The sequence below is a fragment of the Rhinopithecus roxellana genome, chromosome 7 (genome assembly GCF_007565055.1).
Source record: "Rhinopithecus roxellana isolate Shanxi Qingling chromosome 7, ASM756505v1, whole genome shotgun sequence".
Classification (NCBI taxonomy): domain Eukaryota; kingdom Metazoa; phylum Chordata; class Mammalia; order Primates; family Cercopithecidae; genus Rhinopithecus; species Rhinopithecus roxellana.
This window is the reverse complement of record NC_044555.1, coordinates 59,718,706-59,746,532: the sequence shown is the minus strand read 5'-3', so window position 1 is coordinate 59,746,532 and position 27,827 is coordinate 59,718,706. Positions and strand designations below refer to the sequence as shown.

The window sequence follows — 27,827 nt, the reverse complement described above, 5'->3', positions numbered from 1 at the left end:
TAAGTGAAATGGACCACATTTCTTTGTGTGGAAACCCAGAGTTACAAGGCCATTGGCATTTTAACACAGCATTTTTATTGCTTTTGAAGGTTTTCCTAGAGCAGACATCATTCTATTGCACAGATGTGTCATTTTGGCATTATAGAAAGTTGCAGTTAAAAACGGTTTCTCCACAATAAAAAGACAAACGAGATACCCAGCATATACAGTTGAAGGCAAAGGAGGGCAGGCTTTAGAGGGATGGGGTCGTTGGCTTTTGCTGTGCATCATCCTTGATTAGCAGTTACGTTTTGGTAGTACTGCTTACCCCCAATTTCTAGAAATCCTTTTGAAATCCAGATTACTGGGGCCCCATCTATCAGGAAAATCAAATCCCAACCCTTCAGGAGCCTGAGCAAGAAGACTGAACCCTACTGGCTTAATTAGGATAGCTGCAGAGAGCTGGAAGCTGACACAAAACTAGTTGGAGCAGCCCTGTTTGTCTTAAAGCAAGGGAGTTCCAAATGCTGGAGAGGGGCATACAGTGGGTTCCCCCATTCTATAAGCTTAGTAAACCCAGGAGACAGGTACCCACTGTGGAGAACTGCACGCTTGGTCGAAGGCTTCTTGTAATTTCTTAAGGGTTTCATCAACGCTATTATTGACCAGTGAGAGGTCAAAGTAGTGAGCGTACTGGCTGCGGATGGCCTCAGAGTCCTTCTGCAGCTGCTGCAGGGCTTCTGTCTGCAAAGAAGAAAGCCACAGATGAAGCAAGCTGCACCACCCCCAGCCCAGAGAGGCCAGTGACAGATTTTAAAGAGCAATTGTTAGCGTTGCTCAGCTGTGCATCATACTTGAAGAGTCAAACTTGGAAGACATTGTGAAAGAATGTTAATATAGGGCATGAAGAGGCAATCTCAGAAGACCATGGCAATTCTCAGAGGATCTCAAGCTAACCCTGACTAATCAGAGCCCTCTGGAGAACCAATAGCTATGCAGAGACAGCATGGACTTCACCAGCATCTCCCATTAATGCCCTTTGAACATGGAAGAGCCATTTCAACAACCACCAGAGCTGCAATACAAAACAAAGATAAAGAGCTTTGCAAAACAAAGATAAAGGTGATTTTGTTTTGTTTTGTTTTGAGACAGAGTCTTGCGCTATGGCCCAGGCTGGAGTACAGTGGCACAATCTTGGCTCACTGCAACCTCCGCCTCCCGGGTTCAAGCAATTCTTGTGCCTCAGTCTCCCGAGTAGCTGGGACTACAGGCATGCGCCACCACATCTGGCTAATTTTTGTATTTTTAGTAGAGGCAGGGTTTTGCCATGTTGGCCAGGCTGGTCTCGAACTTCGGACCTCAGGTGATCTGCCCACCTCGGCCTCTCAAAGTGCTGGGATTACAGGCGCGAGCCACTGCACCCAGTCAGATAAAGGTGATTTCTAATCCCAGAGCACACCTGTAATCCCAGCACTTTGGAAGGCCGAGGCAAGATGATTGCTTGAGCACAGGAGTTCAAGACCAGCCTGGACAACACAGTGAGACCCCATTTCTACAAAAAACAAAATTTAAAATGTGTGTGTATATATCTCACGACTCTTTCTTTGACCTAAAACCAAGCAGCCATGAAAGACAAATGTAACTACATAAAAGTAAAAATGTCTCCATAGCAAAAAGACATGCCAAATTGGGAAAAAAAATTGCAGCTGATATTACAAAGGGCTAATTACCCTAATACAGACTTCCTATAAACTCAGCAGAAAAATGAGCTAAGGACATGACCAGATAATTCTCAGAAAAGGCAATACAAATTGCTCTTCATATGAAAAAGTACCCAATCATCTCTTTTAGTAAAAAAGAATGAGATACCATTTTCCCCGCCAGTAGCCTGGCAAAAAAAGAAAAGACAACATGCTACAGGCAAAGAGAAACAAGCACTCTCACAGGTGCTTGGAGGGACTATAAATCCTAAAGGAGTGTAATTTGGCAGTCCCTGTCCAAATTCTAAGTGCGTGTGCTCTTGGACCCAGTGATCCTACTTGGAGTTTTTCCTACAGATATATTTGCACACATATGCTATATGCACAGGGCTACTGATTGCAGTATTCTTTATAATCAGTGTTTGAAAGCAACCCAAATGGCCATCAACAGGTGAATGGTTAAGTAATTACACATGCATGCAGTAGAAGACCATGCAGCTATTGAGAAAAATAGTTCCTCACACCCTGATAGGGAAAGGTGTCCATTGTTCAATGAAAAAGCACAGTGTAGCAAAGTGCATGGGTAGGGCTGGGCAGAGGAGCAGGGTAGGCTTTTCAATATATTCCTGGCCCCTCTGTCTTTCCTCACAGCCATACTGCACCCCAGGGCAGGTTCAGTGCCACCTCTGTCCATCACAGCTTCCCCTGCCAGAGCCTGCATCCCACCAGTATCAGGATCTGCCCAACTGTCCATCTCTACCCCTGGAACTGTGTGCCTCCAGGACAATGACTGGGCCTGGTTTGTTTTGTCCCCATTACCTGTCACGGGCACCGGCCTAGCTAGTGGTTTAAGAGCTCGAATGAATGTGCATGCCCTTTGGCTTCTTGGTCCTGGAGGAAGAAGCCCAGCTGCAGCTGTGACCTCCAGCCAGCACTCTGGCCAACGACCTGGACTGAGGTCCTAGTCTGGGCAGGCCCAGAGAAAGTGAATTCCTACCCAACCCGCACAACCTCTCCTCACCTGAGTGCCCTGGTCAGTAGGTGCAATGAATACAATGAAAGGTGAAAGTTCTGCTGTCCGAACAATTTTCAGGGTCTAGAAAAAAAAAAAAAAAAAAAAAAAAAAAGAAGGGGAGGAAGGAAGACAAGGAAAGTGAAAACAAAAAACAAAACAAAACAAAAAACCTACATAGCTGTCATAATGGATTCCTTCTAAATAAGCAGCTTTGAGCTTTACCCCAATACTACTTTCCATCTTTCCCAGTACTACTGTTCTTGTTCCAGGCTGACCCCATTAAAAGTGCTGAAGCAATCCTGAGCCCCCAGAAGATTCCCAAGGAGCACTATCTTTTTCAGCACTCTCTTTGCCATCCCTTGTGTGGCTGAGCCCATCCGTCCCTGCCCTTCCGTGCCTACCCACCTGGGGCTCAATGTCAAGGATGGCAATCTTGTCTTGCTTATGAATCTGGTGCACTGTTTCAAATTTGGTGCCAAACATGTTGCCTTGGTAGCTGCCAAACTCCAAGAACTCATTGGCAGAGATGTTCCTTGTCATCTCCTCTGTTGAGATAAAGTGGTACTCCTTCCCATCTTCCTCACTCTTCCTTGGCGGCCGTGTTGTATCTGTGTACAAGAGCCCAAATCCCTGACAAACTCCAGGTCCTCACCCTTTCATGGGGGCTTGGACCATGGTTGTCTGTATTGAAACCCTAGCTGCCTTTGGTGCATTGACTTTAATACAGGGGTTCCTCCCATGGCCTCCTGAAGAGCTGATGCTCGAAAGTGATGTACACCAGGAAATCCCTCCATCTGCCCAGGACACATTCAATTTTTAAGGGGCAAAGCCTAACATAGAAAATTCCTATTATCATTTTCCCTAGATGAAGTTACATCTCTCAAACTTCCAAATCTAGGAATATTGAAACTCAGAAATGAAAACAGCGGAAAATATTTTTAAAACAGATCTATAGACTATGCTCAGGATTTCTTGGAAATATATTTAAGGTTTCCTTTTCATGACTTGGAAAGAAGAGTACTTTGGTTTACTCTCAACTCATGTTGTTAAAAGTTGGACTATTTTCTATTACTCATATAAATTGTCTAATCAGTAAAATATGCTCCAGATATTGTAGTTTGAAACACAATCCTCCCAACCTCCCCTCTTTCCATCTTCCATTGACTGTCTACTTTGCCTTCCAGATCACACTTGTCTCTCACCTGGCCCCTTCTCCTCAATCTACAACCACATGTGATTCTCTTGAAGGAGGAGCCTGTACTGGTTATTTCTGCTTCCCCACTCACTCCTGGGGCCATTTGCTTTCTGCTCCTAATGCGAACCTGGAATAAGTCTACGTCCCTCCGGCAAGGAGACAACTCTCAATGATCCATGTGTAAAAAAGCAAAATGAAGAAAGAATAAAAAAAAAAAAAAACTAATATGAGGTTTAGAATCTGGTTTTCTATTTTGCTTAGCAGTACAGTAATTCCTCACTTAATATTATTATCAGTAGGTTCTTAGAAAATGTGACTTTAAGTGAAATCACATGCAGTTGGTCCTTGAATAACACAGTTTAGTTCAACTTCATTTCATTGTATTGTTGATGAGTAAAAAAAAACTGTTTCTTGTTATATGTCATTTCACTTAAAGTCACAGTCTTCGAAGAGCCTATTGACAATATTAAGCAAGGAATGACTGTATTTCTTTCTGGGAACATACACAACTATACCATGCAGCATCACTTCTGGGAATGGAAGAGTTATCAAATTCACCTGATCACTGGCGCTACTCTTCTCCGTATCTAGGACTGCTGTTGAGATAGTTTGGGCCTTTCCTAGGCACTGCTTTGATTTAGAAGACATTCCATGAAAATGAGAGGCAGCCTGAATATCAAGAGTGGGATAGCTAAGGATATCCACCAAGGACATCCACTCAGTGGACTATAAAACCATCCTCAAAGAGAATTAGGCAAATTGCCGGGGAACATGAGAAAATGTTTAAAAAGTAAAATGACAAAGTTATATGTATAAACTTTAATACTTAGTAATTTTTAAGGGAGTATAAAATGTTTACTATAGCTTCTGTTATGTAGACAAACAGCACGAATAACAAGAAGAAAACAGTTATTCTGTTAGGTGGAGGAATTGTGGGCACAAATTTTTATCTTTCCATATTTTGTTTAAATAATCAAACATTTAAAATAAAATAATTAAAAAAATAAAATAACACTATGGTATTTCAGATGGAGAGTGGTAAAAAGTGCTACTGATGCCCTGTCCTTCAGCCTGCCACCTCCCCTCCACAGTGCCTATGAGCTACTTACATGGGGCAGGGTACACAAACTTCTCCGGATTCTGGCTGAGCAGGGCATTCTTAATGTGGCTGCGACCCACCCCACTGGCTCCTGTGTAGAGAGAGAACATCTTTTGGAAAGCGGGGAGAGGAGCAGGGATGGGGGATAAGATACAGATTTTCCTCTCTCGGCACTCAAAGCTGCCAACAGGTGAACATGAGTTCGGGTTCCATGTGGGCTGGGGTCAGGGTCTTTAAGCTGTCAGAAGATTTGGGGCCACCAAGGGGCTTCAGGTCCTTTTTTCCATTTCGGGGAGAAGGCCCTTTCTGAGGACTAAGGGTTGGGACTCAGAATGTAACTGTCACTTCTGCAGAGGAGCCAGCGAACACATGAGGCTTTCTGGTTATTTTCTAAAATTTCTTCAAAATTAATGGAACTGAATTTAAGCCAGTGTTTTTACTAGAAATTTTACCAAAACCTTAATGTAGATCCTCTAACCAACTAAAGTTTCAACTCTAAAGACAGGAAGGTGAGCAGCCTGCCAGAGGCAAAGCCTACATACCTGGGTTTGAAGCAAGGACTTACTCTGTTTCAGGTCAGAGTCACTGCTTGGGGGAGGTGAGCTTCCAAGGCTAATATGGATGACTGACAGCTCAGAATACTAACAAAATGCTAGCGAAGCACTCCAACATATTTGCTTTAAAAAGCATATCACTGCCAGCGGACAGATGAACAAAGAGCAAAACCTTGTTTCGGACCTGCCAGCATGAAACCTAACCAAAAAGAATTCATTGCTAAATAGTAGAGAAACTTAAAAGGTTTAGTTTCACTTGTGAGGTGGACCCAGATGGGGTGCATGTGAGGATTCAGAAAATTCCTTACACCTGCTCTATGTGGAGAACCCAAGAGACCTCACTTATTTTCTTCCTCACTGCCTTTTTTTGGGGTGGGCACATGATGCAGGCAGGAAAATAAAGACAGAAATGTGCAAATGGGGCAATGAGAAGATACCGATCAGCACCAGGGTCTTCCTCTTGAATGCAGGGAGCCGAACGACTTCCTCGTAGGAAACAACATCCAACTGATCAAAAACTAGAGACAAAGAAAACCAAGCAGTGTTCATTTCCAGAGCTGGGAAGAACGGTGTTCCACACTCTGAAGTGGGAAAGAACCTCACGATGTCTCAACAAGCAGGGGAGGAAGTGACTAGAGATGAGGCCAGGGAGGTTGGTGTGAAGGAAGGACTTTGGACTGTATTTTTAGTGTGGTGAGGGAATTTTGAGCAAAGGAGTTGATCTAACTTTTGGACCCTCTCTTCCTCCTTGCTCTATCTTTCTGAGCCAACTTTTCTTGTCTCCTGTCCTCATCTCTTCTCTATAGTTTCAGTATCAGATGTTCCCTTGGCACTTAGAGCTGAAGAATGCCAATGCTATCTCTGTTCTGCCTGAATGTCCCTTATCTTAGAAGATAGTGCTGCTATTGACCCAGCTGCTCAAGATGGAGACCTGGTGTCATCCTGACTCTCCACCCCCTCACCTGCTCACAACCCAAGACTGCCACGATCATTCCCTGGCTGGTGGTGTGCATGTGACATCTCAGAAAGAGAAATGCAGATGGAAAGCTGACCGTGTGAATTCTCTGCTCAAAACCCTTCACTAGCTCTACAGTCTGTAGTACAAAATTGAAAACGCTAGGGAGGGTGCACGAAGCTCCTATGACCTGGTCCTGGCCTCTCCCTCTGGCCTGTGTTCTTGCCCCACTTCTCCTCTCCCACCACAGATGTTCTGGCCACATCTACCTCTGTGTGAGGGGTGGGGTGATGAGTAGGTGTGGGCAGACCACTAGTCCTCCTTTACATCCACTGGTCTGACTGCGGCAAGCTTGTGAAGATGGATTCAATAAAAAGAAACCAGAAGAAATGATATGCTTTATGTAGAATGCGCCTTCCGCTGCACACTGCACCACCTCCCCTTTTCTGCTGGTTACAGAGACTGGGCAGCACACGAATGCTGCCAGGAGCCTGGGGCAAGAAGGCTCAGAAAGCTTACTCGAGCTGTGCTTGGCCAGATACTTGTCTTTGTACTTCTTCTTCTTCCCAAAGGGACTGCAGCTCGGGGCTTCGCTAGGAGCTGACTGAGCCATACTTGCCACTCGCCTGGTAGGAAAAGACAATCAAGGAGTCAGCTTTCCTCCCCCTCCCCTCATACCCCCCCGTCACTCATTTCCTAATCCCCTTCACTCTCTGAGTGTCCGTTACAGTGGGACATAATGTGTGCAAAGCGCCCCATACGCTGTTTGGTGCATCTTGCACTGTGCCCTGCCCTCAGTCAGGGACCTGGCCCCTTGAGTCTGTGTCATCCAGTACCTGTCAGCACATTCTGGACACAACGCACAAACAACGTGCTTTCTTTGGTCTAGACCTTTATGACCCTACCTCACTCTAAGAAATACACTGTACATTGCAAGCCAGTATTACACATACATCTATAAACAAAACACATACACACACCCCACATATATATATCTAAAACAACTGCTTCACAAAACAATAACTTGTATTACTACATGTAATAGATTCTAATATTTCTATTCAATGTCAACCCCACAAGGGTTGTAATCTTTACACTGGGGTAATTTTGCACAGGCAGAGGGAGGTTCAATGTTGGATATGTTATCAGTTGGAACTGTTTTGTGAATTTTTCTGTGAGCAATCTGACTCGGGGACAGGAATTATTTCTTCTATGTACCAGAAATGTGCCTAAAGGACACATACTTAAATGTGACTGTTTTCTGCAGGACTCCAAGGAAATCCCAGAAACAGTATGGCTGGTAGAAGCGCACTAGCTTGGGAGATAGGAGACCAGGGAGGGCTCCATCCCAGCACTGTCACGTGCTTTGTAACTATGGGGAAAACGTTTAAGGAAGCAAGAGGCCCACATAGGAATGAAGAGCTATTTGGGCTCCCTTGCCCGTAGTTGCCTCTCAGCCCAGCTTATCAACTCATGCTTAACCCTCCCCCACCCATTATGCCAGGAAATCTAGGAGGTCTCCTCGGTCGAGAAACAGAAACTACAAACAAAATGACAGATTTTCTGAAGCTAAATTATTTGTGGCAGGCACATGGCCCTTCCGCCTGCACAAAAATGGCTCACCATTCCTGCAGTTCAGGGGAAGGGATCAATCCTGCTGACTCCTTGGAGGAGCCTTCCACCCGTCCCTGCCACCAATTGCTGTCATCCTTGTTGATAATCTGGATAATGTCCCCAGTAGCAAACTTCAGTCCCGCCTCCTTGCAAGGGATCAGATTGTCCTTTTTGGGATCATAGTCAAACTGCGCTCTCATGAACATCTAAAAAGAAGGCAAAAGGAACGGCAGCATCAGAGCGTGTCCTGCTGTAAACAAACTGGGTCAAGATACACAAATCTGACAAGAATCTTACAATTTCTCTCTGCAACAGAGATGTAAAAACGCCAAACAAAATATTAGCAAGTCAAATTTAGCTATGTATAAAAAGTATAATAAATCACACCCAAACAGGATCTAGTTCAGCAATATAAGAAGGTTTACTACCTGAAGGCCAATAAATTCACCACATTAACATAAAAATGGAAGAAGATCATATGATCCCCTCAATAGATGCAGAAAAAGCCTATAACATTCAAAACCCATTCAAGATTAAAATTCTTAGTAAACTTGGAATAGAAGGGAGGTTCTTTATTGTGAGAAAACCCGACATCCAGCGCCATACTTCTCAGGGAAAGATTAAAAGCTTTACCCCCTTTTTTTCAAGGACATGGGTCTTGCTATGTTACCCAGGTTGGTCTCGAACTCCTGGGCTCAAACAATCCACCTGCCTTGGCCTCCCAAAGTGCTAGGATTACAGGCGTGAGCCACCACACCTGGCCAGCTTTCCCTTTAAGATGGAAAAATAAACAAAAATGCCTGCTATCATCACTTCCATTGAGATATGGTGCAGATGCCTCTTTTATCCAAATTGACATGCAGGTTTGGCATAGGGATAAACAAACAGTACAATGGAAAAGAATAAATAGGCCTGTAAATATTATTCATGACAAAAGTGCTGGTGTACAGTAAATGATACTGGTTCAATTGGTATCCATATGGAAAAACTGGAATCTTGACCTCTTACCTTACAATATGTAAAACAATCAATCCCAGATGGGTTGTGGATCCAAATGTGAAAAATCAAACAAGTAAGCATTTAGAAGAAAACATAGGAGAATATCTTCTTAACCTTGTAGTAAGTAAAAACTTTTAAAACAAGACATAAAAAGTGCTGATCAGAAAAAAAGTGGTAGATTGAATTTCATTAAAATTAAGAGTTTCTAGTCATTAACAGGAACCATGAAGAAAATAAGCCACAGAAGAAGAGAACATACTTGAGATGCATATGACAAAGGACTCTTATCCAGAATATATGAGGAACTCCTATAAATCAGTGAAAAGCCTTGAATTGGTATCTTACGAAAGAGGATACCCAAGTGGAAAAAAAACATATAAAAAGGAGTTTACAGGCCGGGCGCGGTGGCTCAAGCCTGTAATCCCAGCACTTTGGGAGGCCGAGACGGGCGGATCACGAGGTCAGGAGATCAAGACCATCCTGGCTAACATGGTGAAACCCCGTCTCTACTAAAAAAATACAAAAAACTAGCCGGGCGACCTGGCGGGCGCCTGTAGTCCCAGCTACTCGGGAGGCTGAGGCAGGAGAATGGCGTGAACCCGGGAGGCGGAGCTTGCAGTGAGCTGAGATCTGGCCACTGCACTCCAGCCTGGGCGACAGAGCAAGACTCCGTCTCAAAAAAATAAAAAATAAAAAATAAAAAAATAAAAAATAAAAAATAAAAAGGAGTTTACCCTCACTAGTCATTAGAGAATTTTTAGAATCACAATGTGATACCACCATCAGGATGGCCAAAGGGTGAAAAAAAAAAACCAAACAAATCAGACAATGGTAAGTATTGGTGAGAATATAGAATAACCAGAACCGTCATACTGTGCAGCTGGGGATGTAACACAGTTCAGCTACTTTGGAATACTATTTGGCAATATCATCTAAAGATAAAGACACACATATCCTACAACCTGGCAATTCTACTCTCAAAAAAAAGGCATAGATGTATGCACAAAACACATGCACAAAAATCGTATGATTTTTCTCCATTTTTCTGTTAACGTGGTGAATTCATTGCCCTTCAGGCAGTAAATCTTCTTGTATTGCTGAATTAGATCCTGTTTGGTTAATGGCAGCACTAGGTAAGACCAAAAAAGCTGACAGAATAAATTGTAGCATGTTCATACAATGAATGAATGAGAATGAAGCAATATAGGCGATTCCCATAAACATAATACTGAGTGAATAAAATGAGACACCAAAGAATTCATACTGTATAATTCAATGTTAATACATTTCAAAAAGGAGCAAAACTCATCCCTGCTGTTCTAAGTCAGGGTTATGGTGGGCCTTGAGGAAACAGGCATGGCGGGGCTGGGGGTGGCGGTCTTAGGCTGCTGGCATATTCTGTTTCTTGAGCTGGGTGCTGGTTGCATGGGTGTATTCAGTTTGTGAAAATTCATCCAGTTTTATACTTGTGATGTGTGCCCTTTGTTGAATATATACCCATATATGCCAAAACTTCAATTTAAAAGTTTACTTAAGAAAATTATACCATCATACTACAAGTAACCTGCAATAGAAACTTCAGATGTATTCTTTTAAATATCTCCTTCTTCCACATTGACTTGCCATGGCCCTGTCCAATCTATTCCTCTACTGGCTGATGAGCTGTGTGCAAACTGGGAACCATTTCTCTTTATGTCACCTCCATGTTCTAGCACAGTACTTTGTACATGGTAGATCCTCAGTAAACTGTCAATGAGTGCTCAACAGGTTCTATCTATCTTCTTTCTTTCTTTACTTTGCCACTATCAATCACAGGGCTTTATTATTGCTATTTTAAAAGTTATTTGCCAATTTGCTTGGTGAAAACTGGTGTCCCATGCATATTTCAATTTGCATTTCTTTGATGACAGGTAAGATAAAATATTTTTTTCATATGTTCAACGCTCATTTATAGTTTTCATCCTGTGAATGATCTCTTCATTCCCTTTACCCATTTTCCTCTTGGAGTTGTATTGATTCCTTACCATCTATAGAATAAGATTACCCTCTCCCTTCCTACCTGACCACTAGCAGCAAAGGCTCATTCATTCTCTACTACTGTCATCACTATGTTCTCCCTTGAGGAAAGGGGAATGAGCTCCTGTATTTTATACCAGGCAGGGAATAATGGGACCCTGGGCCAAGCAGCTACACACTTGTGAGATACTTAGAACTTAAAGTTAGACTCGCATCCCTTATAATCAAATTTCAAAGAATACAAGACAAATGGCCCAACTCCTGCCATCATGACAACAGAGAAAATGGTGCCACCCACCTGTAGTGCAGGAAGACGGCTTTGCTGGTTGGGAATTACTTTTAATGAGATCACTCCTTTGGTTTCTTTCTATTTAAAAAAATGGACATAACATTGTACAGAAAACTCAGTTGAATGATGTGATCATTCATTCAAAGTCCCAGGTTTTTTCCCCCAACAACCATCTTTACATTTGGAGATTTTGTAGGACAATTCCTCCTTTAATACGAAAGTGTCATGTGCCCCATAAAGCAGCATAACAATATGAAGACATGCAAAGAATAACAAAGAAAAGCTAATTAAAGACTTTTCCGAGCTGGGCACGGTGGCTTACGCCTGTTGTAACCCCAGCTCTTTGGGAGGCTGAGGTGGGTGCATCGTCTGAGATCAGGAGTTCGAGACTAGCCTGGCCAACATGGTGAAACCCCATCTCTACTAAAAATACAAAAATTAGCCAGGTGTGATGGTGGGCACCTGTAATCCCAGCTACTCGGGAGGATGAGGCAGGAGAATCGCTTGAACCCAGGAAGCGGAGGTTGCAGTGAGCCGAGATCGCGCCATTGCACTCCAGCCTGGGTGACAGAGCGAAACTCCATCTCAAAAAATAAATAAATAAATAAATAAAAACTTTTCCTCCCCAAAAAGTCCCAAAGAAGTTCCTAAAAATGAACTACGGCACATATATATCCAAGCCTTTCCCCATACCAATAAAAGCATTACAAATATTTACATACATTATACATATACATACATATGTATTGTTTGTTTTTAACAAAAATGGGATTCTACTATACACATTACAACTTGCTTTACTTCGTGGAATACCAGATTGATGCTCCGGGTTATTTGCCGTGCTTTAGAATTTTACGAAATAAAGGCAGAAAATTATCATTTCTTACACAAAATAAAGACTAGCAGTGAAAAGAGCCCCCTCAAGAAGGTACAAATACTTTGACAGAAAGATGAGGTCACTGATACCAATGTGGATCAGCACTTATGGAGACAATGGAAGGTCTTCATCTAGCATAGAAAATACCCACCATTGCCTTCTGCAGCTGATCCACTGAATGATTAGTCACATTTGTGCCATTGATTTCTAGGATCTCATCCCCCACGTGAAGAGAGCCTGCCATGAAATGAAAAATCAATCCACAAAAGAACAAAAGTTCAAACAGGAGCTGTCGATGTAACTCAAGATACCACAGAAGAGAAACCAGGATTTACAGCATGTTATGAAACAGATTGTGTCAAATACTCAGGATTGAAAACATTTGACTTGACAGTTTAAGATGGTCTCATCCTCCTTGGCCTCAGTAGTCCAACAGCACAGTAAAACACCTTGTCCTCAAATTCCTGGAACTAGAGTGGCTACTGACTCCAGACTACGACACAGATGTATATACTAAAAAGAATAACAAAGCAAGGCAAAGAACTCAGCAAGCTCCTCTTTCACCAGCAAGCTCCATGTTTCTTTGTTGTTTAGCTCAAACCCCAAAATGCTACCAAATGGTACTGTCCTTTCCGAGTCTAATGCGATGGGTGGCATGTGGCAATTGCTCAAATATTAACTTACTAGAAAAATATTGGTATAAATAGGTGTGAGATAGAGAGATGGTCGCACTGGGCAATTCACATAGAGATCTTATCTTGTAGTGATTCTACAGAGCCTGTTATTAAGCCGCAAAAAGTCTCTTGGCACACTCACAAAAATGCTACCAGTTTGGAGGACTGTAAGCTTCATGCCCCACACCACTGAACAGGGAGTAAATTATTAATCCCTGAATAAAACCCCACCCAGAGCTCCCACAGAGTACCTTGTCTATGGATCATGCCACCATGAAGAATTCGGGCCACCGTACAGGACTGTTTTTCATTCAGCTTCAGAGTGATTCCCTGAAATAAAGACAATAGCATGATAAGCTTTATTTTAAGGTCTTTCTGAGATTATTTTAGAAATAACTTACGGCAGTTTCTCAGGAAAAGCATTTTCCGTTTATACCCAGGATAGTCCTCAGCTAGAACACGCATGAAGCCTGCTTTGAGGAGGAATTTGAGATGAGGATGAAAAGACAATATTGGGGTTGGCCAATTCCCTAACTCCATGAGCAGCCTCCTGCACTGACTCTTCTGACCCAGTGACTCATGGCGTAGAGAGTAACTGGTGGGCAACAATAGGACGAGGGATTACCATGGGCTCTTCTGTGACCTTCTCAATCTGTATGAGTCGCACTTTCCGCACCTCCTGTCCCTTGACTTGGGCAGGGCTACCTGGGGCAGGAGACCCGTTGGTGTACATGTCCTCGGTCACAGTATTCAATGGATGCGATACAGCCTGTCAAGTCAAAACAACAAAGCAATGTATGAAATCAGGAGCAAGGCCCACAGTCAGTCCACTATCTGCAATTCTAACATTCAAGAGGCTCTGAAAACTTATTTCATAAGTTTGGCCTCATTCTTATTTGAATTGACATGAAGCTGTTTGTAAGCTTTATTTCTCCAACTTAATAGACATGTTAGCCAAGTGTAGTAGTGTGCACCTGTAATCCCAGCTATAGTCCCAGGGCAACAGAGCGAGACCCTGTCTCTAAAAATAAATAAAGCAGACATGTTTATCTAGGTTGCTGCAGAAATATTAATGTGCCTTGATTTACATGGTGCTCCCCTGGATCCTGCTTGGGGGATTACATAATATATAACAAAATTAGAAAGATTCTGAATCCTGCAGCACCTCAGGCTCCAAGGGTTTCTGGCATGTCCCCTTCTCCTCTGTATTTCCTTGAACAACCTGATGCTCTCAGTCACACAGCAGTAAAGGTAATTCAGGTTAACATCAGTTTCTCATGAATCACCTCTTAGGCTACAAAGGACTTCTACCTGTAGAATTAGGTGCTTAGGACTGGGCCCTGAAACACGGTGATGACAATAATACATTGCCACTGTGACTCCTTCCCCTAATCTCAAAGACAACAAAGCTAAATGAGTTACTCTACCAGGCAGCAAGACCTCTTCATTATAAATCTAAAGTAATTTAAGGCACTGTGGTAAGAAGAAAGACAAAAGGCCAATGTAACGGAACAGAAAGTGCAAAAACAGAGCCACACATTTATAGTCAGGTGACACTGCAGTGCAGCGGGGAAAAATGGTCTGTACAATAAATGTCATAAAAGGTCCCAAGTATAAAATGAAAACTAAAAAGACAAACACTTTAAAAGTAAGAAGTCTATTCATCAAAAAACTCTACTGAGATGAGCATAGGTTTAGTAGACAAGACACAGGGAGCAATCATCATACAAGCAAACAGTTGACTTCATCAAACTCAAACCTTCTCATCAAAACATAAAACATCTTACATAAGAAACTAGACAGCTATGACACAGCCTGAGAATAAAAATTTGCAATATTTACATTTGACAAAGGATTTGTATCTAGAACACATAAAGAACTCTTACAACTTAATAACAGGATGAAAAGAACCATAAACAAATCCTGAACTCAAGCCAATGACATGCATGCTGAAGCTTTCAGGGGTAAAGTGCTCTGATATCTGAAAATTATTTTGAAATACCAGGAAAAAAAAGGTGGACAGATGGGCAGTTTTTGGATAGAAATGTGGTAAAGCAAGCATAGCAACATGTTAATTGTAGAATCTAGGAGGTGTGGCTCTGTGGGTGTTACTATAAAATTCTTTCATCTTTTTGGCGCCATTCCAAGAGCAGCCAGTACCCTTTAAAAATATTATAAAATTTAATTTTTGAACCATTTGAGCTTAATGTGAAGACTTTATTTTCCTTTACCCGTAAGTGTCTCTATATGTTAGGAACGAGCATTTTCAAAACTGAAAATTTAACATTGACACAATATTGTCATCTGGTCCTCAGTTCATATTTAAATTTTGCCAACCCTTTCAAGAATGTCCTTTATAGCTATATATTCCTTCCCCAGTACAGAATCCAATCTGGGACTTTTTGGTCCCAGAATCCAATCATGCATTTTTCACATTTCCTTACTCTTCCTTAATTTGGAAAATTTCTTCTTCTTTCATGACCTTGACACTTGAATAGTACACACCTGTTATTTTGTAGATGTCTCTCAGTTTGGGTTTATCATCTGATGTTTTTTAAAGATTAGATTGGGATTTTGCATTTTTGGCAGGAATTCCAGGAAAGTAGTGGTGTGCCCTTTCCAGAACAACACTATTCTTAAAAGCCCAAACCTGAAAATACCCCAAAAGTCCATCAACAGTAGATGGATAAACTGTGGCACATCAATGGGAATGAGTGGCTACTGCCACACCACAACATGGTGGGCCACTCACAGGTGATTGCTCTCTTCTCCTTAAAACGCTCCTTCTCAGTTTGCTTTGCTGGTCTTTCCTCATCTTACTGATCCGTAAATGTCTAAGAAGCCCAGGGCCTGGGGTAAGAGCAATCACAATCGGGAAAAACTATGGAAACCTCTGAAAACGCTCCCTTCCCACCCCACATGAAATATTAAATCAAAAATAATATAGCCACCTGGAGGAGGAGGAGGAGGAGGTATATGCCTGAAGTGGACTTATGGAAGGGCCTGCTGAAAATAGGGGATAGCTGCATTCCAGTCATACCCAGAGGTGACCCTCAAAACAGTAGGGAGGGAAGATCTTCCCAATAGGCAGAGCTGTGAGGAGTGTGCCACTCACTGTGTGGGGAAGGAGAAGGGTCCCTAGAAGGGAATACATGTATTCCTGAGCAGTGTCCACTGGCCTGCCCAAAGCCTAGAAAAGGACTAGAAGACGAGAGACAAGGAAGTCTGGAGTAGAGGCTTACATCATTTCTAAGGGACTCTAATTTCTAAGTAGAAACTTTGATAAGATGGTGAGGTTTGGGCCAGGTGCAGTGGTTAACACCTGTAATCCCAGCACTTTGGGGGGCCAAGGTGGGGAGATCGCTTAAGCCCAGGAATTTGAGACCAGCCTGGGCAACATGGTGAAACTCCTGCCTCTATAAGAAATTTTAAAATTAGCTGAGTGTGGTGGTGCAAGCCTGTGGTCCCAGCTACTCGGGAGGCTGACGCAGGAGGATTGCTTGAGCTCAGGAGTTGGAGGCAGCAGTGAGCCATGATCATACCACTACACTCCAACCTGGGCAACAGAGGAAGACCCTGTCTCAGAAAAAAAAACAAAAACAAACAAACAAAAAAACACAACATGGTGAGGTTTGAAGTAATGTTCACTATCAGGTGACCTCAATGAGGGAAGTACTGAGAAAGAGAAACTGCCTTGTCTAGCAACTAGAACTTCAAAAAACTCACATGATACCAAGTCATATGCCATTGCTGTTATAACAAAATTGTCTAAGATATGCTTATATTGAAAAAATTGACTTATGATACCTGGGATACACCATGCAGGTATGAAAAGGAGGTTCTGAGGGTAATCTTGAAGATTTACTGTTAAGCAAAAAATAATAACAATGTGATGAAGGGTATATTAGCTTCATCATAAACAGTGAAAGAATGATTATATTCATATTTGCTTAAAAATCCATAAACTGGCCAGGCGCAGTGGCTCACACCTGTAATCCCAGCACTTTGGGAGGCTGAGGTGGGAAGATCACTTGAGCCCAGGAGTTTGAGACAAGCCTAGGCAACATAGTAAAACCTTGTCTCTACAAAAAATAAAAAAATTAGCCGGGCATGGCGGCATGCACCTGTAATCCTAGCTACTTGCAAAGCTGAGGCGGAAGGATTGCTTGAGCCCAGGAGGTCAAGGCTGCAGTGAGCTGTGATTATGCCACTGCACTCTAGCCTGGGTGACAGAGTGAGACCCTGTCTCAAAAAATAAAATAAATAAAATAAAATAAATGAAAATACATAAACTATGTCTGGAAGGAGACATAAGAAACAGTGGTTGCTCCTAGGGAGAGGAACTGGGTGGCTATAAGATGGGGTGAGAAGGAAATTGTTTTCACTGTGTATCAAGTTATACCTTTCAAATGATGTATTATGAGCTTGTGCTACTTTAATAAAAGAAATTAGTAAAAGAAGTTTCCAAAGTGATTGGGACTCAGGTTCAAGTACTTGTATGGTTCTTGTCCTGCCTCAGCCGTGACCCTGTTTAAGGGGAGGAGGGAAATAGAAACTGACAAAAGTCATCAGGGTTGAAGGATTTCTTTCTCTTCTTTACTTTTCCTTTTTTCTTTCTTTTTTTTTTTTTTTTGAGAAAGAGTCTCACTCTGTTGCCCAGGCTGGAGTGCAGTGGCATGATCTTGGCTCACTGCAACCTCCACCTTCCGGGTTCCAGCGATTCTCCTGCCTCAGCCTCCAGAGTAGCTGGGATCACAGGCATGTGCCACCATACCTGGCTAATTTTTGTATTTTTAGTAGAGACGGGGTTTCACCATGTTGGCCAGGCTGGTCTCCAACTCCTGACCTCAGGTAATCTGCCTGCCTCGGCCTCCCAAATCTACTGGGGTTACAGGCATGAGCCACCGCTCCTGGCCAGGATTTCAATAGCTTTCTAGAAGACAGAAAGCAGATGGAGGAACGACCAAGGAGAGTCATTCTGTCTTCTAGAAAGCTATTGAGAGTTGAGAGTCTAGAATGTGCATACCGGAGGCACCAGCCAAGGGGATAACTGTGGCCTCTGCAGAAAACAACAGATTCAGGGCTCAGAGACCCCCAAAAGAAGTGAGGCTTGTGGTTCTTGTCTCATTGGCCAGAACTGTGGAACACGGCCATCCCAGCTAAAAAAGAGGCTGGGAAGATTAGTTTAGTTGACCATCTTGCCATCCCAAACAAAATCAGGGATCTATAAGTGAGAAGTGGGATGTTGGATCGGCAACCAGTTATAACAATATAAAAACCACTTACTGACTTTTACTTTTTAGAACTCACTTAGAAACAAATCATGAAACAAATAACAGACTGTAAATATCACCACCATGACAATATTAAGGTACACATGTACATGATAGGAAGTTGGCAGGTAAAAAGGGGAGAAAAAAACGAAGGGAAGAGGCCTATAATCTTGTTCTGTTACAAAGTGGGGATTCAAGAAGTAGTATCTGCATTGGTTGGACAATAAATGAAGGAATGAATGCATAATTTAAAGTTCCAAGCCAGGTGTGGTGGCGTGTGCCTGTAGTCCTTGCTACTCGTGAGGCTGAAGCAGGAGGATCATTTGAGCCCAGGAGGTCAAGGCTGCAGTGAGCTATGATAGCACCACTGCACTCTAGCCTGGGCAACAGAGTGAGACCCTATTTCCAGAAAAAGAAAAGAAAAAGCTCCAAGGGTAACCACCAAAGCAGAAGTTGCAAACTGTTTTATTTCAACCACAAGTCTCTGTTTTGTTTAGTAAAAATCAGGGGACTCTAACTTCTTTTTAAAGTACCGGAAGATCTGGCACCACTCTCCAGGTGGCCCCAGCTCTCACATTCCCTACTGATGCCTCATCCAGAAGCCAGTGTTGGCTACCGATCACCCTACACTTGGGGTGTTATTTTTCTAATACACAAGAGTTTTCACTCACTTGGTCCATGTAGGTTACACTAAAAGCACGTCTAGACTTGACCCTTTAAAAATCATATACATGATGGAAAGGTACAGGCCCATGAAAAGCTAAAACAATTTTGAAAAACAAGACAGTAGGAAGACCCAGTCTGCACAGTTTTGAAACTTACTGTAGTATAGTCTCAATAAAGACTACATGGTATGGACATGCAGATCAATGGAACAGGATAGGGAACCCAGAAACAGACCCACAGAGATATGCCCAGTTGATTTTTAACAAAGATGCAAAAGCAACTCAACGGTGCTGCAGCAATTGGAAACTCATTGCCAAAAAGGGAAATGCTGACCTGAACCTTACCTTCTAAAACGGATATGGACTTACACGTAAAGTGCAAAACTAGAAAATATTTTTGGAAAAAATAGAAGAAACTTGTCAGGATCTAGAGCTAGGCAAAAAGTTCCTATACATGACACCAAAAGCAAGATCCATAAAAGGAAAAATTGGTAAATTGGACCACATCAAAATGAAAAACTCTTGTTCTGTGAAAGCCCATGTGAAGATTATGAAAATACAACAAGCTACAGACTGGGAGAAACATTTACAAACCACATATCCAATAAGAGACCAGTATATAGAATATAAAAAGAGAGTACTCAATACTCAACAGTAAAAACAATCTAATTAGAAAATGGGCAAAAAACATGAACAGATTATTTCACCAAAGAGGATATATAAAGAGGGCAAATGAGGATATAAAAAGATATTCAACATCATTAGCCATCAGGGAGAAATGCAAATTAAAAAAACAATGATATGTCACTACACATCTATCAGAATAGCTGAAATCTGAAATAAAAAATAGTGACAATACTCGTAATTGGGCATCTCATACATTGCTGGTGGGAATGTAAGTGATATGGCTTCCTTAGAAAATAGTTGAACACTTTATTAAAAAACCAAACACACAACTACCATACAACCCAGGGATGGCACCTAGAGAAATGGAAATTCATGTCCGCTCAAAAGCCTATACATGAATGCTCATAACAGCTTTATTTATAACAGCCAAAACCTATAAAGAACCAAAATATAGGTGAACAGTTAAAGTATGGTACATCCATACCACAGAACACTTCTCAGCAATTAAAACAAAAAACACTATTGATAGTAAAACAACTTGGGATCCATCTCAAAGGCATTATCCTGACTGAAAGCAAGCTAATCTATCTCAAAACATCACATACTATATGATTCCACTTATATAACAGTCCTGAAATGACAAAATCATAGAGACATTGAACAGAGTAGTGGCTGCAAGGGGTTGCGGGGATGGAGTAGGGAGGAGGACAAGTGTGACTATAAAGCGACAGCAGGAGGGAGGTCTTTGTGGTGATAGAACAGTTCTGTATCTTCATTGTGGTGGTGGCTAGAGGAATTTTATTTTATTTTATTTTATTTATTTATTTTTTGAGGCAGAGTCTTGCTCTTGTTGCCCAGGCTGGAGGGCAATGGCACGATCTCAGCTCACTGTAACCTCTGCGTCCTGGGTTCAATCAATTCTCCTGCCTCAGCCTCCAGAGTAGCTGGGATTACAGGCATGCACCACCACACCCAGTTAGTTTTGTATTTTTAGTAGAGACGGGGTTTCTCCATGTTGGTCAGGCTGGTCTCAAACTCCCAACCGCAGGTGATCCACCCGCCTCAGCCTCCCAAAGTGCTGGGATTACAGGCATGAGCCACCGTCCCCAGCTATGTTATATTCTTCTTATCCAGCTTTATTACAGTGATTGCTTTTTACATGCCAGCCTTTAAATTAAATTAAAGACTCAGCAAAGCTTAGTAGAGGCAGAACACATTCCAGCTGGAAAAGTTCAAGAGTTGCTATCCCAAAGGTTGGTCTTTCAGATGTGCTTATCCATCAAGATGTTCCTCTTTGCGATGACTAAGAGTCATTATCACGCTTACCCAGAAGTTGCAAATGATGACTAAGAAAAACGGAAACTTTCAACGTGGTAACTAAAGTACACACTTGCAACAATAAGTTTTCCAAAAGCAAAGCACAATTTTCTCCCCCATCAACTTGTCCCTGAGCCACTCTGTCTTCATGAGACTCTCAGAAAGGGAGGGTCAGCTTCTCTGAGACTTCATCTTACAGAACTCCTTCAACTAGTCCCCACGTCTCCTCATTACTGACGTGTCTCCTCATTACTGACGTATCATAGGAGAAAAGATATGCAGACATATACTGTAAGTAACATGAGTAATGCTGAACAAATAATAAAGGTCAAAGGTACTAGATTCTATTTCTCAGAGATCACTTCACAACCTCCACATCATCCCCTCAAAGCAGCCACCATCAGCTCTACTGGATACAGGAGGCCACAGAGCTATGGCAGGCCTGCCCCTGACCAGTGACAAGGCAGGGCGGAAGTGGCTCTGTTAAGGATGACTGCTGGGATTCAGGAGAAGCCAGGGAATAAACACCCACCCACGACTCCATGTCTGGCCTTTGTTCTGCAGCATCTGGCCTTTAATCAGACAAAGTGCTGGAGTGGCAATGCCTGCCGCTCTGAAAGCCCCTGTGGAGGAAACATCTGCAGGGTTCAAAGGGCAGAGGCAGTTGCTCAAAGGAAGTTGGAATTTAAAAAGAGATGAAAAACAAACTGGGCGGGGGGCAGGTGGTGGTGGGGGTAAATAGAGCAGGGGCAACTGAAGTTGGCTTTCTAATCCAAACAATTAGATTAAGTGACAGTGAACATAGGAAAGAACAAACATTTGCTCAGCCTACTGTTAGGCTCTTTGCCAACTGCTCCCACGTGGAGACTTAGAAAGCCAAGTCCAAGACGGCGAGAGGATGCCAGACAGCTGCCCAGCAAGCCCTGGCCCCAGGTGCCCGCAAATTCCCTCTCTTTGCATGGGCAGTATCCTATTCCACTTTGGGAAAAAAACAAGAGAAACTGAGAAAGCCAAGGGTATTCTGAAGTACTAGAAAAAGATTAGCAATGTTTAACCACAAATGAGAGGAACTGGGGAGAGAGGAAGGCCTAAGAGCCAGGATATTCTTGCAGGTACCGTAAAATCATACATTAACCAGGTGCTTTGCTTCTCAGGTACTAAATCCATCTGGGAACACACACATCAACCTAAAGGCCAAGTCTCTAGAGATCCCTTTCCAAAGAGCTTTATCTACCCCATGCTCTCAGTACACATGCAAAGGCTTTTGCTTTCACGGGGCCGGGACGGAGGTGGGGAAACAACAGGAAACTCAAGTAGCACCGTTCCACACAGAAGAAACACAAGGCTGCAGACACCTGGAGCTGAGTCCGCACACTGCCATTAAACCAGTGCCAGAGCTGTGTGCAAATAACAACACTCGTTAGATCAAATGCTCATCCCCATTCTATGGTCAATATTTGAAGACATGAAATGGTTCAGAAACCTGTCTGAGCTTAAAGGATGAGTAAGCCTCAGACTCCAAAAGTTAAACTATAAGCATGGACTTTGGAGTTTGTGCAGGTACAAGCAGAGAATGCAGGTGCTGTGTCGCTCACATAAAGGCTGCCTCTGCACTGTGCAGAATATTCAGAGATGATGACAGGTGCTAAGGAGGAAAATAAAGCAGAAAAGGCCTCCTAAGGAAGATAACTTTTGAGGGAAAACCTATTATGAGTTTTGTTCATGTATATTTCTTCATATGAAAGAAAAAAAGAAAAGCAAAACTCTACGTTACGAAAGTTCCTCTTCCCCTCCTCTGGCGTCACTTCCCCTACCCCAGCCGATCTTGGAAATATGGCTATTTATTTTTGCCTATCTACACTCCACACTCAGCGTTCTTTTTTAGCAACGCTGAAAGGTTAGAGGCAATTCACTGCTTCTGAGAAAAACCTCTGCATCGACTAATTTTGTCTCCCCTCCTGACACTGTCTCAGGACATTTTTGATTGTCACAACTTAGCGGCGAGGTATTACTTTTTACAACAGAATTATCAGACCCAAAATGTTAACAGTGCCCAGGTTGGCAAACTCCAATTTAAGGGAACTGATCTTAACCTGAAATATCTGTTCCTGATATTCTATTATACTTCAGTGTCTTGAGTAGGGAGAACAAATGAGTTAGAAAAGAATAGAACGTTCATGATGAAACTCAAATCTACTTAGCCACAATAAAAGCAGATTCTTATATACAAGGTATCCTAAGCCCTTCTGGTTTTGAAAAAAAAGTCATGAAAGGCCAGGGACGCTGGCTTATACCTGTAATCCCAGCACTTTGGGAGGCCGAGGCAGGTGGATCACCTGAAATCAGAAGTTTGTGACCAGCCCTGCCAACATGGCGAAAACTCATCTCTACTAAAAATCAAAAATTAGCTGGGTGTGCTGGCAGATGCCTGTAATCCCAGCTAGCTGGGAGACTGAGGCAGGAGAATCGTTTGAAAGTAGGAGACAGAGGTTACAGTGAGCCGAGACCATGTCACTGCACTCCAGCCTGGTCGACAGAGCAAGACTGTGTCTCAAAAAAGAAAAAAAAAAAAAAAAAAAGAACAGAAGAAAAGTCATGAAGTTCCTGGAACTGAAGGATAGGAAAGGCAGACTGGCTGAGACCACACCACATACTGGGGAAACTGGGCAGAGGATTGCATAATTTGAAAATTACACTTTACTTTCCAGTATCAGTTCTGTGAAAAGAAAAACCTTGAACAGAAACATTTCCTTTGCAAACGAAACAGCAAGATCCAAGTCTGGAGCAAAAGTTCTTTCTCAGGTGAAATTATAACTAGTCAGAAGCAGAGTCAGTGATCATGCACACCATAGACTCGACCTCCTCCCATCGCAGAAGGTGCCACACCTGTGGCATGCACCTTGGTGTCTGTGCACAGGCTGTTCCCTCTGCCCGAGTGCTACTTGCCAGTTACAGCCTAGGTACTGCGAAATGCAAGAGCCCCACCGTGCTGGGTGCCCCTCCTTGCTCCACAGCGCCCCACGCCTGCCTCTATCATCACCACCACACTACTCTGTATTTGTTTCTATGCCTGTGTCCTTCCTTATTTGCCTCCTAGTTCCAGCAGCAGACCTGGAGTAGGCAACAAATAACTGCGTCACACTCAATGACCACCAGCGGGGAGTAATGCTGCATGTGATGGCCCTAAGAACCAAGAAACAGGTTTTCTTAGTGGAAATTTGCCTGGAGCCTGACTTATCTGTTAGGTGATTTTTTTTGATGTGGGATAGGCCCAAGTGAATTTTCAGGGATTCTCAACCTATTGCTTCAGGTCCTGGGGAAAGTGTTGCTTCAAACAGGCCCAAAGAGGAAAGCAGTATCAGGAATGTTACAACTACTTTTATGTGCATTAATGGGCACTACTGTGAAGAACAAGGCCAGAGAGAGCTAATAAAACTAGTTTCTCCATCAACCTGCCTAGACCACATTGAAAAAAAATAGTTTATCTAAGGAAGGAGATATACTTAAATAGGGGAGACAGGCTACATTCAAAGCTATTGCAAAATTATCTTTAGACAATATTTTTTCAGTATTAAATGTGGATTATAATTGGAAGTGAAACTTTGTGTTTTGAATCGGTAGCCTTTTTCCATAAAGTGACACCTTTAATGAAACTTTCAGCAAAATAATTTATAATTTCTACTGAAGCCAACAACTTCCTCACAGGTTTTCCTGCTTCAACTCTTGCCACTATAGAAAAACTTTCTGACTGCTACTACTGGGCAGGCAGCTCCTAGGGGATACTGGGTCATTACCCTGGATGTCCCAGTGTGGCTCAAGGTCCTTGTCAAGTATTACCTCACATAAATGTTGCCACAACCTTCCAAACTTGCCAGTTTCATAAAGGAGAGAAACCTAAGGTACAGAGAGCTTCAGCAGCTTGCCCAAAGCCATGTAGCAAGTGAAAGGCAGAGCTTGGTGCTGCAGCAAAGACTGGTAAGAGCCCCAAAGGGAAGGTGAACCTAAAGAAATAAGAAGCTGCAGGTTTGTGGAGTCAAGCCACACTTCATCATGTGAAGATTCTCCCTCAGATGCTCACTTTGGCACAGCTGATGCTATTTCATTCAGGGATTTAGTAAGTTTTCTTATTTGATCTTCTTCAAATCCTTTAATAAAAACCAAACAAATTAGCTAACTAGTAGACTATCTCCAATATTATAGTATAAACTCAAAGCCCCACAAAACACGCTGTTTACCCTGGGGGTGTGCCCACAACATAACACTGGTGGTGACAAGGCCTCTTTTCGAAAAGGCAATCTTTCAAGCATGCCCATAAGGGAACACATAGGTTTACATAAGAGCCCCGACACAAAATACATCATACTGTAGGATTCTATTTATATAAAATTCCAGAAAAGGCAAATCTATAGTGATAGATCAGTGGTTGCCAGGTTCCAGGTGGAGGAAAGTGACTGACTGCCAAGGGCCACAGGGGAACTTTCTGGAACCTTGAAAATGTTTATGCTTTGTCATGATTGTGATTGTCATTACATGACTGTATACATTTGTCAAATGTCATCAAACTGCACAATTAAATTTCATGAATTCTACTGTATGCTAACTGTACCTCAATAAGACTTCCAAAAATAAATAAAGAGATTTTAAAAAAAATAGTTGAGGCTCAGCCAAGTGAGTAACAGAACTTGTAATTTTGTCTTGTCATCTGTATAACAATAGCATCTTTCATGCTTGTATTATTTCTGCACTCATTTAAATCCAGGCTGTTGCAATCCTGATTTGAAATGACACGCAGGTGTGAATGCCTCACTCCGAGTGGAATATAAAGGAAAGGCAATGCGGCGCAGCAGAAAGTACACTGACCTTTGACTCCGCAGACACAAAATCTAGCCTCAGTTCTGATGCCCATTACTTGTTTCCTTGAGTCAATGCCACTCAGCTCAAAGAGTCTACAGCTCTACTGTTTGCCTTACATTGCAGGGATCTTCAGTTTTCTCATCTGTGAAATCGGAGGGTTACTCTAAATCCCAAATGTCCACCTCTTCAGTCATTTATTAATTGAGGCCTTGCAGTCTAGGAAGGATGTTCATGCTGTGACTTCTAAGCTTCTGCCTGGCTCTCTGGTTCTCTCTGGACATTTTCCCATTGGGACCTGGCCAGCATGCTGTGAGGAAGGCCAAGCCACAGGGAGAGGCTGCTGGTTGATTTTCCGGCTCATGGCTCCAAATGAGAGCCAGCATCAACCTCCAGATGAGTAAGTGAGCCGTGTCCCCACCTGACAGACCCTGAATGACGACCACTTTGCTGGGCCCAACCAAAACGAACTATGAGAGACAAGAAAATGCTCAGTGTTGTAAACCAGCGAGTTTGGGAGAGACTTGCCAGCAACAGATAAGCACAACCTACCCTTAGGGCATCTTTGAGGACACAGGTTAATAGCTATTTACCAGCCATCCATCCCTGGAATCTGGATTCCTTGTTCCACCCTCAAATACACACTGGCCACCCTCTTTGCACCACAGCACAAGGGGACCTGCCTAAATGAAGAGGAACAGTGAGTGAGCTGTTTAGAACCAGAAGCTGGCTTTTACAATCATTTGTGCGGATCCAAACACAAGCACTTCAACAACAACCAGGCAGATCTACTCCTTGATGTGTTCCTTAAAGACTTTCTGTTACTCTGACTTCCGTCCACGAGGAAGTTTTCCTTGACCTTAATAAGCTCACTGTCCAGGCCGCTGTCTCTCCTAATTTCCAACTAGAAGGACTGCTGGGGGCAAGGATCCACCGCACCAGCAGCCCGGTACGAACCCGGCCGCGCGCTGGCCTTGTCCCCACCCCGCTGGCTATCGCGGCCTCCGGCCTATGGCCAGGATCCGCAAGGTCAGTCCCCCCGGGGACAGGGCCCCGGACAGGGAAAGTCCCGAGATGAATAGCCGAGCCCCGGCCCAGCACCCTTGGGACTCGCGGAGCCCGCTCACCTCTGGCCGACTACGCTTCTGCAGCAAGTGCTCCAGGTAGAGGTCGGAGAGCGCCGTGTGCATGCTGCCCCCACTCTCGCCCTCGCTCGCCTTGAGCGTCATCTCGCAGAAGCTGGAACACTGGAACCCAAGACAGGGCAGCGCTGGGAATGAGAGGGCCCGGGGCCTGCGGGGCTGCAGACACCGGGGGAGACGCGGTGCGGCTGGGCCAGTCACCGCCCCGCAGGCGGTGCGCCGGGCGGGCGTGGACGGAGCTCCGCCCACGCTCCACCCACTCCTGCCCTCGCTCCGCCCATGGAACCCTCCCACGTCCCGGACTCCGCAGCGCCCTTCGCTCTGGGAAGCGGCCCTTAAAGGGCCTAAGGAAGTCGTAGCTGTAGGTGGCCGCAGGAGACGAATCCCCGAAAGATAAGAACGGGGAGGGGGCCCCCAGTTTCTGGCTGGTTGAGCACACGGCCCACGCCCCGTTGGGCCTGAGCCGCCCGGGTGCCCTGGCCAAATTCGTGGGGATTGCAGAAAGGCAACAAGGGAAGTCGGAATCGGCAGGCTTAGTGGAGTCTGAAGGATGTAGGTGAACTCTAGACTCTTCCCATAAATTGATGCGGGCGCAGCATTACCCTTTGAGATCTGGACATTGCGAAAATGCCTTTAAGGCTCCTGTGCTGCTGCACCCTGTCATTTAATTGCTGTATGCTGTTCGATGATGAAACATTGCCTTCAAAACCAAACTGTTTTTACTTAGGGCAGATCTCCTGCTGTAAATGCCACAAAATTTTTCCGGCTCAGCGAAAGCAAAGGGAGCAAATATTCCTTAGGAACCCTAGAGGAGGATTCCTTAGCATCCTAACGCGTTGGAGACATTCAAACACCAGTCACAGTGATGGAAGGCTTTCTGAACAAAACAAACATGAAATGGGCTTGTAGGGCTCTTGGTCCCCTACCCTAAGCTAGTAGCCTCACAGTATTAGAAGCAGTTCATCACTACAAGTAATCTTATTCTG

General features: G+C 43.4%; 1 protein-coding gene across 2 annotated transcripts; it reads right to left on the bottom strand.

Moving 5' to 3' along the window:
- Nucleotides 1-52: 52 nt before the first annotated feature.
- On the bottom strand, nucleotides 53-27,097 carry MPP1 (membrane palmitoylated protein 1). 2 transcript variants are annotated; one of them, XM_010352883.2, is made up of 12 exons: nucleotides 26,827-27,097; nucleotides 13,592-13,735; nucleotides 13,218-13,296; nucleotides 12,444-12,529; nucleotides 11,425-11,493; nucleotides 8,121-8,317; nucleotides 7,017-7,123; nucleotides 5,980-6,060; nucleotides 4,999-5,079; nucleotides 3,100-3,302; nucleotides 2,701-2,775; nucleotides 53-723 (listed from the first exon to the last, which is right to left on the bottom strand). In XM_010352883.2, exons 1-12 carry the CDS (start codon nucleotides 26,926-26,928, stop codon nucleotides 547-549), a joined length of 1,401 nt encoding a protein of 466 aa, XP_010351185.1. In that variant the 5' UTR covers nucleotides 26,929-27,097; the 3' UTR covers nucleotides 53-546. The 2 variants fall into 2 exon arrangements, with proteins under 2 accessions (XP_010351185.1, XP_030789542.1); XM_030933682.1 differs by lacking the exon at nucleotides 5,980-6,060.
- Between the last annotated feature and the right edge of the window lie 730 nt (nucleotides 27,098-27,827).

Coding starts and splice junctions, on each gene's coding strand:
- MPP1 (XM_010352883.2), bottom strand. CDS start 26,928: ATGACGCTCAAGGCGAGCGAGGGCGAGAGTGGGGGCAGCATGCACACG. Junction 13,297..13,591: donor AGGTCACAGAAGAGCCCATG/GTAATCCCTCGT, acceptor TCTTTATTTCAG/GGAATCACTCTGAAGCTGAA. Junction 5,080..5,979: donor GAAGACCCTGGTGCTGATCG/GTATCTTCTCAT, acceptor CTCTCTACACAG/GAGCCAGTGGGGTGGGTCGC.